Genomic DNA, 14,929 nt, shown 5'->3' on the forward strand with positions numbered 1-14,929 from the left:
TAAGTGACGAAAAAAAAGAGATCTACTCTCATTCTTAAGTGTTAAATTGGCTTTAAGTTAGGTTTTTTTTTTGTCATATTAGGGAAATAAAAATTGTTTGTTAGGTAAAGAATTTGGAATAAGACAAAATAGGAAGTTGTTTTACTATAATTAGACTTGTAACAAATTAGGAAACAAGTTGTTGCACTCTTCTTTATATAACATATGTATGTATGTTTAGTTGAAAACTATTTTAACAAAAAAGAAAATCAATTATTTATTTACAAAAAAAAGAGTTTTAAATTATATAATTTTAAATGAGTCCTAAACTATAAATCTAATAAGTACATGTATAAAAAATCTCCAAAACAAATAGTCTGTTTATCTTAATATTTTTAACCTAATTATGTCCATAACTGTATTATAAGTTAGAACGACTTTGTTTTACTACATTTTTGTCCCTATTGATTACTATTGAAAATGAAGTTCCTTCTCGTTTTGATTTTGACTAGTTTTTAATTTTTGATCTTCTCTAGAGTTTTCTTATCATGAATTCTAATTTGTTTTCTTAATCTTTCGATTTCGTTTCCGTGATTATTTTATTTTCAAAATTAAATCTATTTTCTTTCATGCAATGTTCATGTAATATACTAAATTTACCCAATCTAAATTTGATTTAATTTTGAGTAAAGTTTATATTATATCAAGATAATAAAAGAAGAAAAAGGGGAAAAAAGAGCGAAAAGGAAGGGCCTTTGGCTAGGACAAAGAAGAAGAGAGTGGGGGACGCTTAGGACGATTTAGAGGGAAGAGACGAGCTTGACAAGGAAAGAAGGGCCGAGAAAAAAAAGGATTGGTGAGAAAGCAGATTTGGAAGGATAGAGACGATTTGGGAGAGTAGAGGCGATTAGGGCGAGAAGAGCTTTAGGGCTTCGGTTTTGGGCAGAGGAAGAAAAAGAAGGATTGGTGACAGAGACGCGGCTGAGGGAGCAAAACATGGAAGAACAGGTGCGATTTGGAGGGAGGATGCTAGTTATTTGGTTTTTTGGATAGAATTGAAAGGAGAATGAGCTAAAAGGAGAGAGAGAGAGGGATAACAAAAAAGGGTGGAATTTCTGGTTTGGTGAGGAAGAAGCGGAACAGAGGAGGAGATGAGCTTGAGAGAAGGAAATCGAGAGAGTGAGGAAGAAGCGGGACAGAGGAGGAGATGAGCTTCAGAGAAGGAAATCGAGAGTGAGGAAGAAGGAAGGTTTCGAGTTCTTCGTGTTTCTGAGAGGGAATAGAGAAGGATTGAGGGGTGTTTTGTGGAGGTAGCGACGAAGGAAAATTCTTTTCCTCCCATTTTTCCCGGCTAGCCTACAACGAAGCGGAAAAAGGAATCCACTGTGGTATAAATCTAACCCATTTCGCTTTCTAATTAGTTTTATTATTCTGTATGTGTTTGGAAGAATAAATCCAACAAAGAGTTTTATTGCATATGATTAACTGCTGAGAATGTTACCGTATGCTTTTATCAATGTTTACCATGTCTGTGTCCTTTTCTTTTAATCTGTATGATGCTATGTTGTGTTAAATTGGGATGAAAGAATTTGTTTAAGTCTTGCTTAGCAACAGTAATTTTCAGACAGTTCTTAAGTAAGCAGTAAAGAACGGAAGTTTGAGAGCATGACGTTTTTTTTTCTTTTTCTGTTGGCATATTTCTCTCTAATGGGTTTGATGTTCAAGACTCGCCACGCCTGTAACAACTTTAAATTGAATTTTATTTTTCTTGCTTGGATTGAATTAAGGACTTGGTGGACTTTTGTTGATTAGTTTATTTGTAAGGAACACGGGTAAAATTTAAAATATTGGTTATAACATAATACATCTTTTGCATGGTATTGCATTGAACTAGGAATTTTACTTTGGATTTTTTCTTTCTTCTTAACTTCTTTGTTGTTTTTCATGTACTTATGTTTTTATTTGAAGTCTTAGAATAGAAAATTTTTAGCCAAAGTTGATGAACCTGTGACACTGAGTGGGTTCCTCACACTGTTCCACCAGGTACCATTTCTCGAATCTAAACTTCTTGAAAATACATTTTTTTTGTGGAGTCCTTTACGGTGCCACAATACCCGGGTTGTGATGATGACTATGTTCTTTCAGTTGTGCTTTTTGTTTTATTTTTTTAAATTCTAGACACTTCTTTTTTGTCCTTTTATTTGTCGTTTAAAGCTTCTAATATTCTATAATTAAAAAAGGGTAGCAGTCAGAAGATGCTGCTAATATACTATCACAGTTAAATTAATAGTCAGGTCAGATTTCTTAGTCAAATTAATTCCAGTTAAGCCTGTTTATGATTTAGTTGTTGCATGATTCTTCTCTTGGATAGCCCAATCTTGGATTTGGCAGCATCTTCTGTTTTGGCATATTTTCTACCATTTTCATCTTGGTTTTTATTGTTCATTTTGCTATGTTTCTTGCATTGTTGCCACTGCACTAAAATGTTCAAGTGATTGTTCTTGTTATTGACTTCCGTATCGTTTTTCCATTTTACCATTGTGCTTTAAGATGGAGCAAATGATCGTATCCAACTCTGAATTGGGACCACCGACTGCAGATGTTAATGCTGCTGAAGTGGAAGGTTTGGGTGAATGCATTGATGAAATTTTCAAGAAAGTTAATCAGGTCAGCATTATCAATGATTCCAAATGTATCTTATATTCCTGGTGGTTTTTTGTTTTCAATATTCTTGTTTTCTTCATCTTTATTTGTTTCTACTTGCCGTAGTACCCCTGTGTTTCCATTTGCAGATGACCTACTTTGTTTTGTTGTCACCACCTTCATTTTCAAAAAACATTTCACTCCTGGCACTTTGCTGTCACCTTTGATGGCTAATGACCACACCAGCATTTTAATAATAGCCACCCTTGATTGATGCTTCTCACCATAATAATGGCAGCAATTACATCTATGGGTCCTTTGATTCACAGGGTAGAACAACGGTGTAAATTGTAAAGAATACCTGTTTGGTGAGACCTAAATAAGTTTATAATGGAATTATGATTCCATTAATCTGTTTGGTTTGCAAGTATAAATAACTCATTATAAATGAGGCTGGAATATAACTGTAAATAGTGTAAATGACTATAGTATCTTTTTTTAATTATATTTGGTTGATAGCATATTTTCATGCATTTTTGCAACTAATAATACAAGAATTAAATAAAATTCTGAAATAAATATTTTCATGCTTTTACAGAAAACCAACTTTGTCCAATATTACATAAAAATAAAATACTCTCGTTTACAGTTTAGTCCCCTAAAACTAGTTTTATAAACTAAAATTTAAGAGAGAATTGAAGTACAAGCTTGAGTGTTAATGAAATATCCTCTATAAAACTTATCAATTTTAAACATATGGCATAAAATTAAAAATATTATTTTTATATGAATAAAATAATAAGATAACAAATCTACAAATTTCCATATCTTTAGCTATTATTTGTACATGTAAAGGTATATTAGATATTTTATTATAAAATTGAGGATGTGATTGACTGAAAATTAAAATTGAGATTCTGAAAGGGGTTGTAATCATGGTTTACAATTCACTGATATGAATCCTTATTATAGAATGTCTTGTAATCACAATTCAATTGACAATTTCACCAACCCAACATAGTAAGAGCCATGCCCGTTACAATAGTTATTATGTACCAACCTTATTACACTATCATTCAGCAAACCAAATAACGAAGTAGTTGATTTTGTATTAATCCTGCCTCTTCCCTATCACATGCTTTAAGATTGTTGAAGTTCTGAAATAAATATTCAGTCATGCATTTTCCATGGTGCATATGATTTCCAGATAATAATGCTCTTTAAGAAAGTTGTAAGTAACTGACAGGATAAATTTGAATTATTCTGTAGAATGATGTTAAGTCAATTCTACTTCTGTTCCAATTTCAATAATCCTTTTTGTTTTTGTTTTTCTAGGATTTAATATTTTACCATGCAATAGGGATTTAGGTCTTTCCCTCTCTGAATTAATCAGACTTTTTTAAATAAATAAAAAGTATAACGTATCATATGAGTGGCTTATAATTCCTTATGAGAATGTATTAGAAAATAATTCATTATGAGAATGAAAAGGTTTTGCATTCTCAGAAGTGACCTTCACTTCCTCAACTTACCTAACTATGTTGCAGTTATCTCCAGTGAAGTAGCTTACCATTAGTTAGCATGTTCATATTATCAAATTGCTTACTCTTATGCTTGGGATGCAGCTCGAGCAAAAAGTGAATGAGGTTGAACAGTTCTATTTGTCCAAAGATAATACACAGTTGAACTCTTCGAAAGGTAGCTCAATTGCAAAAGAAAAAGTGAAGGAGAAGCTTGCTTCTAGCACTGACAAGCAGCAGCAAGATGCACCGTGTAAGGAAGTGGCTGCTTCAAAGAGAATGCAGGAACTCATGCGCCAATTTGCTACAATATTTCGCCAGGCAAGCACATTGCTATATTTTCTGTTGTTGGTTATTTTGTCAATTGTGAACTACTTTTTATTGCAAAACAGACTTTGTTACTTAACATTAGGCTAAAACATATATTACCGAAGGAGTACATCAATTACATCTCCAACAATCTTTTCTTGTTCTGTTGTGTATGGGCTTGTATCTTTTCTGTCTAATCTCATTGGTTGGGTTATCTATTGTTCAAAGAAAGAGTTAACCAGATGAGCCTTTCTATATTATTTTCCAGGTCACTCAACACAAGTGGGCATGGCCTTTCATGGAACCTGTAGATGTTGAAGGTCTTAAGTTGCATGACTATTATGAGGTGCCTTCTTTTTTCTTTTGTAAACTCTTGTTCTTTCTCTTATTGATTGTTGACACTATATACCATTATGTGTTATTGGTTCCCCTGTGCTTTTTAGTTCTTGTGTCTCCAGTTCTTCCGACAAAAACAAATACGAAGAACTTCAAGTTTAAATTGAAAAGTACCATGTAGCTTGACAAGCCTAATGCCCAAAATGGCTGTGTTCAGTTACATGGTTCATTTCTCTGTACACTGTTGGGTTTTAATTGAAAATTGCTCATCATCTGGACAAACCTCACTCCGAAACAGTTGAGATAAGATTCATGTTAAATTTTCTGTGGTCTGCTCGGTATTTAGTGTCAAGTTTTTGCAACTTCTCTAGGAATCATGTTTTTTCTCACCACTTCAACCTGGTGACACTTAGGGTTGGATTTTTTGTGTGTATTTGAATTAAGTTACACGCTCATACTGGTGCCTACTTGTCTATGTTATGCAAGATAAAAGCATTGGAGGTATCCTTCCATCTTATCAGGAACTGGGGAGTGGGTCATGGCAATCTTACAAAGTGAATTCGTTTATGTTGTATCTTCATTCATCCGGCTTTCATTTGATTGATCCGGTGGTTTTTGGAGTGGCAGGGGTGGTTGCCTGCTGGAGTTGTGATGCTTATTATACATTATTACTTGGTCTTTGAGATTTTGGTTTTACATGTGTTCTTGCACCTTTTTGACTTTTCTTCTCCTGTCTATTTTCCTCCTTTGAGCAAAATTTTCCCGTTTTTTAAACTTTCTTCCAAATCAATAATATATTTTTTCCATTTTCTTTCCACCAGATTGGCACCTGGGCATTGTATATTGTTACTACTATTCTCAATTGTGTATAAAGTTTTCCCATAAAGAATTTTGTTTCATGAAGTATAGCCTTAAAGACATTTTCAAATAAGTTGTCCCCCAAAACCTTGAGGAAGATTCTGATTTTGCAAGATTTTATTACTGCATTGCTCTTTGAAATTCTTTCTCAATTTCTTAAGGGATACTTCTTAATAATATACTGGGAGGTCTGCATAGCAGGTTATTAAGAAGCCCATGGACTTGGGTACAGTTAAAAGTAAAATGGAGGCTAAAGATGGTACAGGCTACAACAATGTCCGGGAGATCTATTCTGATGTTAGGTTGGTTTTTAAGAATGCAATGACATACAATGATGAAAGAGATGATGTCCATGTAATGGCCAAAACATTGTTGGAAAAATTTGAGGAAAAGTGGCTGCAACTTTTGCCAAAGGTTGCTGAAGAGGTATATGGTCTTCTCAACAATTTGGCTGGTTAAAAACTTTTCTTATTCTGCAATTCACCTTTGGCTTTGAAGTCTTTACAGTCTTTTTGCGTTATTTGCCAACTCCTATTATTTCTAATGCTTACAGGAAAAACGGCAAGCCGAGGAGGAAACAGAAGCGAGGATGAACATGCAGCTTGCTCAAGAGGTAGCACATGCCAACATGGCAAGGGATTTAAGTAATGAAGTATGTCCAAACTTAGATTAGTAGAAATTGGATTAAGCTCTTTAAATTTTTTGGGAGCATTGCCATTGTGTATTGATTTATACATGCTATCTTTAGCATGTTGGTTTTAGGGATATGCTCTGATTGTTCCCTAACAATGCCCTTTCCATTGTTTTAGCTCTATGAGGTTGATATGCAGTTGGAGAGACTTAGAGAAATGGTGGTTCAGAAATGCAGGTTAGTTTAACAAGCTATCTCTTTGTAAATTGAACATGTTTGGCATCTTCCTTCATTTTTGGCAATCTGCAATTTTGCAAAACTAATTAAATTTTATTAAGGTAGTATTAATTCATTAATCTTATTTGACTTCAGGAGGTTGAATATCATAAGTGTGAGATGGTAAAGGGAGAAGGGATTAAAACATGAGTTAGTTAAACTTGAACTTAGTTATCATTATGTACACAGAAGGGAGATGGATGATAGTTGTCTGGCAGAAATTGCTCCTGTGATCTATGTGAATTTCTTCAGCTAAAAGCTCTTATTTTCTTCTTTTTTCCTTAGAATTCAAGGAAATAGAGTACTAAATGAGGATGAACATGTATCTTTATTTGGGAATTACTATCTGACTCCTGGTACAAACTTGAAATCATTTTGCTGGAATGTTTGAAGTATGTTTTTTTGCCTAAAATGCTATTTATACCTGATCAATTGTCAGTATGCAGCTAATTTACTTTTAGTTGGATGTCCCAGTGATTGATACTTTGGACTGTAATTGCAGGAAAATGTCTACTGATGAAAAGAAAAAACTTTGGGCGGCTCTCACCCAATTATCATCGGAAGATCTTGACAAAGCACTGGAAATAGTTGCGGAGAGTAACCCAAGTTTTCAAGCAACAGCCCAAGAAGTGGATCTTGACATAGATGCTCAGGTTTGATTTTGTATTTTGTTATACCTGATTGTTGACTTTATGGTTGATTTCTCACTTACCAAGATCCATGTTTTTCCTTGTCTTTATCTTTTTTTTTTTTTTTTTTGTTTTGTTGACAGAGTGAGTTGACATTGTGGAGATTGAAGGTTTTTGTGCAAGAGGCACTAAAAGCTGGAAGCAATAGTTTGGGGGCCACGAATTGCAACAACAATGATAATAATAATAAGAATAACAAAAGAAGAAGGGAGATCTGCGATGCCCTTGTCAAATCTGCTATGAAAAGGAATAAGAAACCTCCCTCTAATTCCTAAATTAGGAAAGGTATTGCACATGTATACGACTGTAGTGAACATAGGCAACTTGGTGGTTCAGTTTTCGGTTGAGATATTTAGGACTGTTCTGAACATCATTCTCTCTATTGGGAGAGGAAACCCATTTTGTTTAGGAGCTAGAATTGGTAATTCTACATGGGTGGATGATTACTTCTACTCCTCTGTATAAGAGTTGTAAGTTCTGAGTATTTAACTGTGTTTTTTTTTTTTTTTTTTTTTTTCCTTGGACAGAAAAATATAGAGGTGAAATAGAATTTTAAGTTTTCTGAGTTAGAAAAAACATCAACTGAACAAGTTGGGTCTGAATAATTAAGATTGTTGGGTAATACAAACATGATATGAAAATGTTAAGCTGATTATGATGAAGATAATGTCCCAGAATTATTGTGGGATATAAGCATTTGTAGTTTTAACAGCTTTTATATTTTCATAAATAAAATATAACTTTCAAATTTTATAAGTATTAATCATCTAAAAAAATGTCAATTAGAAAAGAATTTGAAGAAAATGGTGAAGTCATTCCAAAGAAAATTAATTTATTAATTTCTTTAACAAAAACTAAAAGGTTACTTAATCTAAGAAAATATTAAAAAAAATAAATATTTGAAACGGAAAATTAAAAATAGTATTTATGTAAAAAAATTAAATAAAGTTATGTAAATAATAATATATATTACTGAATTAGTGTAACTAACTCTTTCAATAATCATTTCAGAATAAGAAGAGTAGTATCCAGAGACTGATCTACAAGAGAACTGTTGATTAGTACGTTCAATTTGTTTTTTTTTAATTTATTTTTTTGATTATTAAATTTTTTTTAAAGAATTATTTTATTAAATCATATTTGGTACTTTCAACTATTACTTAAGAAATATAAATATTGTTTTGTTTTCGCATTCAATTTATATTTATTTCTTTTTAAGTTCGTATATTATATCATAAAAAATTGTTAATAACTTAAGACTTTGACTATTTAAGATTAAGCTGTCTTCCATATTTGTTCCAATAGATAATAGAAAATTCTAATAAAATTCCTTCCAAAAATCAGGTTTAGTATTGAATTAAAAGTTTACATTTAGTTGCCTATATATAATTTTACTCTGTTGGTTATATTTTCTATTTTTTATTTTAACTGATTTATATATTTAAAATTTTTGAAATAAAGATTACAACAATATCAACAATGAATTATTAGTTTAATATATAATAAATAATAGATTATAGATAAATGTAGTATAACTTACATATTTAGAGAGAAATAAAAATTGAAAATATTAAGGACAAAAAAAAAGAAGAAAGTAAAATATACATATATATATATATATATATATATCTGGTCATCAACAGTTTATGGGTTGTCGTTTTTTGGAACCACCATCAAATTAAATCAAGAGAAAGATATGAAAGTAGAGAGGAAAGACACATACATTACAAATAGAGTGTAGATTTTAATATATAGACAAACAAAAACAAATTATAGTGGAGTGAAGCATACAGAAGATCTAGTGTTTATCCAAACAAAACAATTCGAGAGAGAGATGAATACAAATAATTAAGATACACAGACAAGAAAAGAATAACAAATGATCTTTAAAATTTTCTGGGTGATTCAAGCTGTGAAGAAATTAATATTACAGAGATGAGAATTTAGTGAAGAAGATGGTCAAGCTGGCTGCTGCTTCGGTGGTTCAGCCGCTGCTTCCTCCGCCGGAGCTTCGTCCTTGACTTCTTCTTTCTTGGGTTCTTGTTGTTCATCTTGAACTAAAATTTCTTTGTCTTTGGATTCAACTTCTTCCTTGGTCTGTGTTTCTGCAGGTGGCTCAGCCGCCGCAGCTTTATCTTCCACAATTACCAAGCTTGAAACTTTTTCCAGTATGAACAAAACTGGCCCTGAAACTGATCCTGATCCATACTTGGATGATATTTCGCTTACTGCCTTTGATCCCGGGAACTCTGAAACCAATTTAATTATTTATATATATTAAGTTCATCAACAAAGCACATAACATATACATATATATATATATGTATGTATGTATGTATGTACCGATTATAACGAGCTCTTCAAGGAACTTCTGGACAGCTGCTGACTGCTTTTTTACTCCCTCCTCCTTGGGTTCCTTAATTAAGCTCTATCCATCAATTAATTCAAACATGAAAGTTAACTAAATCAGCTAGTGATGAAAAAACTCAATATATATATATATATCTATTATTAGGGAAATTAAAAAAAGAGACCTTGATTTCAGCTGATGTGGCTTCATAGATTTCAACTACTTTGGGCTGAAGATCTGTCTTCTTCTCTTCAAACTCCTCGTTGATTCCCTCCTGCAGGTTAAAAAAAAACATGATTTCATATATACCAACTGTAAAAAAGTACACCCATATTATATATTTAATATGTATATATATATAGCAGTAGCCGTAAACCTACACATGTAAGAGGACAATAATAATAATAGTTAAGAAACCTTAGAATCATCAAAGGACTTGCAAGCCTCCGCAACTGCAGCTTTCTTAGCAGGGTTCTTCTCGAACACCTTCTTAATCTTTGGAAGAACTTTTGATTTCCAGTATCCCATTTTTAATTCCTCAGATTTCTGCACAAGACCATATATTAATAACATATATACATGTTCTATACACATATATATAAACACACAGAGAAATACCCAACAAACAAAAAAGTAAAAAAAAAGCCAGGTGAGTTACATATTGATTATAATCATTAATAGCAGTTACCTGGAAATTCAAAACTGTTTTGAGTGTTTGATCAAGCTTTCTTCTCCAGCTCCTAGAAAAGAAATTCCAAATTAATAAAGCCGCAAGTGTTGTGAATTGACCAAAAAGACCTCACCAGGCTAAATTGGACAACGTGGAAATAAGGGCAAAAGAGGAATTCAATTGGTTGCCAGCTGGCTGTAAGTTCAATCAAAGGTGGCAAATATCAGTTGTGGGTCCCAATTTCAAATACAGGTTGATGGTGATCTGTACAATACAGATAATAATACATTAAAATATATATATATATATAAAACAGATACGTAAGTATATATGTTTCCTTCTCTGCTTTATAAGTGAAGAAAAGAAAACCAGTCACATGGCTGAGCTGGTAAACAATCACGCCGTCAACGACTTCCAATCCAAATTGCCTGATTGATATTCCATTCTAATTGATGCTTCTTCCATAAATACACATTATAAATATAATTGATAGAGTTTAAATTTAATTTCTTTTATTCTATTAAAAAATTGTACTTTTTTTTTTAAACAAAAGAAATATTAATTATTAAACCAACAAATAATTTATATTTCAATTGATTGCTTAGATATATATACATATATAATTTGCTTTTGAAAAGCTTGAACCATGAATTAAGCACAGCTAGAACATCCTTTGATTTGAAGCACTCACTTACAATTGATCAAATTATTTAGATTTACTTTAAAAAACAATGGTCATAAAGTGAATACAAATTTGTGGATGTTCTTGTTCTGGAACAATATTTGTAATAGAATTAGTAGAAAGTAAAAGTAAAATGTAAGAAGTTATGAATATTACTTGTCTTTTTTTATTGTTTAAACAAACTGTACACAATGTGGCAATGAGAATGCTACTGGAAAAGAAGCAAAAAACAATTATAAGAATCGAAAATCTTCAATAAGTTTTATTTGAAAAAAAATGTCTTAGAACATATATATATATATATATATATATATATATATATATATTACAAAAGCAGAGATTATAACAATTTTATTGAAAACTAAAACTTTGGGAGATTTATATTTTAATATTTGAGTAATAATCATGAATTATCTATTTAATAACTAAGATAGGATACTTTATTCATAGGCACCAAATACAATTAAAAATCAGAAATCTAAAAAGTATAGTAAATAAAAAAATATATATATATAAATAGAAAGAACTAGGAGAATACTTTAGAAAAATTTTAATATTACTATTTTCCTTTATTATAAACATTTCAAAACTTTTATTTCTATTAGAAAAGATTATTAAATCTTCATATTACTTTTACTATAAAACTAGTTAAAATGTTTATTTTTTTTTATTGGTTTACATCATTCTCCTCCATTAAAAATATATATATATATATATATATATATCTTTTCAAATAATACAAACTAAAGATGTCACTCCAAAAAATATAGATCAGTTCACGAAATTAGTTCTAAAAAAATTCAAGAACTATCAGAATCAGGATATTTAAGCCATTTAATAGACTACAATAAGTACCACCATAAAAAGAAATAATAAAGGATCCATTAGGGATAGTCGCCTTCATTTTTTGTGGTTATAACAATGAAGGAGCCTTAGGTATATGTATTTTTGTAGAAATACTTAAAGACAAAGAAGGCTCAAATTGTATACCTTGATAACCAAATTAGAAACAAGATTAATATCCATATGAGTAGACTAATTAATCAAATATACATTACATCCAAGAGGTCGAATAATGAGAAAAGGGCATAGTCTCAACATGTAGTTTCTGTATTAAGTTTTTAGGATATTAATCAGAACAAATATGAATCATGATAAAATCACCTGTATGAAATTGACTAGCTTTACAGTATAAATTCATTGTAAATTTATGGTCCACATTACTTAGAGCAATCTTTCACCCGATCTTAACATATAAGTTGTGAATGTGTTTGACAGAGATTGACTATCAGGAGTAATGGGAGATATCAAAAATTAATTCAACTTATAGATCATGATTGTTGAAAAGTTACTGACAAAGTCAAGAATCTGTTTTTAACATTCCTTATATCTAGGAATTTATTTGTGTTTGCCTTTTTTTGATGAGCTTGTTGAGATAATTGTAGTAACATGTTAATTTTATTGAGATAATGATAGTAGCACGTTAGTGCTCCTTAAATAATTAGTTGAGATTTTTTGGAACTTTTTTAGTATTTAAATCTTCTACTATTAACATTTTAAGTGTGAGATATTTTAAGTTATTCATTGAGTAATATACTTCTTGTTCTATTTTTTTTTATACATATTAAGTGGTTGAGTTTTTACTTCATGGTATCAGAGCTTGGTTTTATTCTTATCAAAGTGTTTCGAGTTATGGTTTTTCCAGATTGTCTGCCAAGTGTTTGATTTTGTTCCTCAATGAATACGAGTAATGAAAGTAGCGTCGCTCAAGCCTCTGTAGAAAAGCTTGTTGGTAACAATTATAGTTATTGAAAACTATACACGGAAACTTATTTATAAGGACAAAATTTGTGGGATCTTATCTCTGATGATGAATCTCTAATTTCAAAGGATATGCCAAAAATGTTGAATTGCGTAGGAAGTGGAAGATAAAGTGTGGAAAGGCTCGTTTGTTTTGCGAACATCAATAAGCAAAGAGTACATTGAGTATGTTCGTGATTTGTAATCACTGAAGCAAGTGCAGGAGACACTTGATAGGCTGTTTACCTAAAAGAACACAATATGGCTGCAGTACTTGGAGAGTGATCTTGCTGGGATGACTCAAGATCACTTATTATACACAGACAGTGGAAAGAATTTGTGCCATTTATTTCTTTAATACAAAGGTCGGCAACTCAGCCCCTTTATCATTGATTGGAGAACCTGCTCTCAAATCAAGAAGCTTTGGTAAAACAAATGATCAACAACAACAAGCAATCTCTCTCTTAGGAGGAGGATGTTCTTTATACAAAAAACAAAGCAAAAGATAATTTTTCACTCAATCTAAAGGTGATAATAAGTAGTTTAAAACATACAGGTAGTCTAAAGAAAATTCAAAAAGTTGTTGTAGGTGCGAAAAGTATGGATACTTAAAGTGCGATTATCGTGCAAAGGTGGTATGTAATCAACGTGGAAAACCTGGTCATATCAAATAGGATTATCATGCTAATCTTTTAAAAACAGAAGCAAACATTGTACATGAAAATGATGATTTTGAACAACTAAAATGGGAGTATTGCTTATCCATTGAAGTTACCAATCAACAAATTAATTCTAACATAGATGCAAATGTTAATGCTTCCATAGAGTACAACAAGGAATGGATTGTTGATTATGCAACAGGAAATGATTCCTTACTCTATAATGTTCACCCACATTTGGAAAATGAGTTGTGACAGCTAATTCTTTCTATCCTGTATTAGCTGTCACAGGCTATGGAAGTATTATATGTTAGAAGTGTTTTACTTGAGGATGTTTATCACGTTTTAGGCTTAAAGAAGAATATCACATCAGTTTCTCAATTAACTGATCATGGGAAATATGTCCCCTTTGGTCCAAATGATGTAAAGATTCTTTCAAATGTGAACCACATTGCAGCTAATGTTTTATTTATTAGTAAAAGAAAAGAATCATTGTATATATTATCTTCAAGTTATGCATATGTTGAAAAGACGTGGCAGAATGCTAGTATAACATTTTGGCATAATCGACAAGGACATGTTGGCTATCATTTATTGCCTAAAATCTCTATTGCAAAGCTTTTTGATGGAGTTCCCATCTTCTAAAACATTAGACATAATATTGTTTGTGTTAGCTATCAATATGGAAAATCTCACCACATTCCCTTTCCAAATTCAACAAATAGAACTTCTACTGCATTACAATTGGTTCATTCAAATCTCATGGGACCAACAAGAACACCTAGCTATACTGGTTTTCATTATTTATTGGTTTTCGTGGATGACTTTTCTTAATTTTGTTAGGTATACTTCCTTAAAAATAAGATTGAAGTTTTTTCAAGTTTTATTCTTTTCAAACAGCAAGTGAAGAAAGAATCTGACTTATTAATAAAGTGTCTGTGAATAGATAACGATGTGGAGTATATGTCTGATTCATTCTTTGAGTATTGTGACAAACATAAAATTCAACGCTAATTGACATGTCCTCAAACCCACAATAGAGCGGGGTTGTTGAACGTTAGTTAGCACACCTTATGACTATGAGTTTGTCATGGCTACATGCAAAGAACCTTCTAAGAGAGCTATGGATAATAGTTATTCAGACCGCAAGTCATGTCATAAATCATTTACCTCTATGGCCATGCACGTAATCATCACATTTTGAAGATTTATATCATTACAAACCCAATGTGAGTTACTTTTGAATTTTTGGCTCAGTTTATCATGTTTATATACCAAAAAATGAACGAACTAAACTTGATCCAAAGACAAAAAAATGCATTTTTTGTTGGTTATGACTCTCACAAGAAAGGTTGGAGATGTATGGATCCATATACAAAGAAAGTTTTTGTTTCCCGCGATATTGTGTTTAATGAAGTGTCATACCATTATGGTGATTCAAATGCTGATAGCAACACAATTGATCTTGCACCTTTTTTTTGGTGACGTGGCATCAAGTGAAAGGAGAAATAATATTTCTACTTTAAG

General features: G+C 31.5%; 2 protein-coding genes across 3 annotated transcripts; one reads left to right on the forward strand and one right to left on the reverse strand.

Moving 5' to 3' along the window:
• The first annotated feature begins 703 nt into the window (after positions 1–703).
• Positions 704–7,725, forward strand: IMB1 (Transcription factor GTE6). 2 transcript variants are annotated; one of them, XM_088213678.1, is made up of 10 exons: positions 704–1,367; positions 1,948–2,022; positions 2,530–2,646; positions 4,248–4,463; positions 4,720–4,797; positions 5,847–6,071; positions 6,199–6,297; positions 6,455–6,513; positions 7,055–7,205; positions 7,325–7,725. In XM_088213678.1, exons 3-10 carry the CDS (start codon positions 2,530–2,532, stop codon positions 7,514–7,516), a joined length of 1,137 nt encoding a protein of 378 aa, XP_088069804.1. In that variant the 5' UTR covers positions 704–1,367; positions 1,948–2,022; the 3' UTR covers positions 7,517–7,725. The 2 variants fall into 2 exon arrangements, with proteins under 2 accessions (XP_088069804.1, XP_021901646.1); XM_022045954.2 differs by lacking the exon at positions 1,948–2,022 and having other exon boundaries at positions 705–1,367.
• Positions 7,726–8,965: 1,240 nt separating this feature from the next.
• On the reverse strand, positions 8,966–10,424 carry PCAP1 (plasma-membrane associated cation-binding protein 1). The gene is made up of 5 exons (XM_022045981.2): positions 10,280–10,424; positions 10,009–10,137; positions 9,776–9,865; positions 9,585–9,669; positions 8,966–9,490 (listed from the first exon to the last, which is right to left on the reverse strand). The coding sequence occupies exons 2-5, from the start codon at positions 10,117–10,119 to the stop codon at positions 9,201–9,203; spliced, it is 576 nt and encodes a 191-aa protein (XP_021901673.1). The 5' UTR covers positions 10,120–10,137; positions 10,280–10,424; the 3' UTR covers positions 8,966–9,200.
• Positions 10,425–14,929: the final 4,505 nt, after the last annotated feature.

This window comes from Carica papaya, chromosome 2, assembly GCF_054855325.1.
Source record: "Carica papaya isolate Zhongbai chromosome 2, ASM5485532v1, whole genome shotgun sequence".
Taxonomy (NCBI): Eukaryota; Viridiplantae; Streptophyta; class Magnoliopsida; order Brassicales; family Caricaceae; genus Carica; species Carica papaya.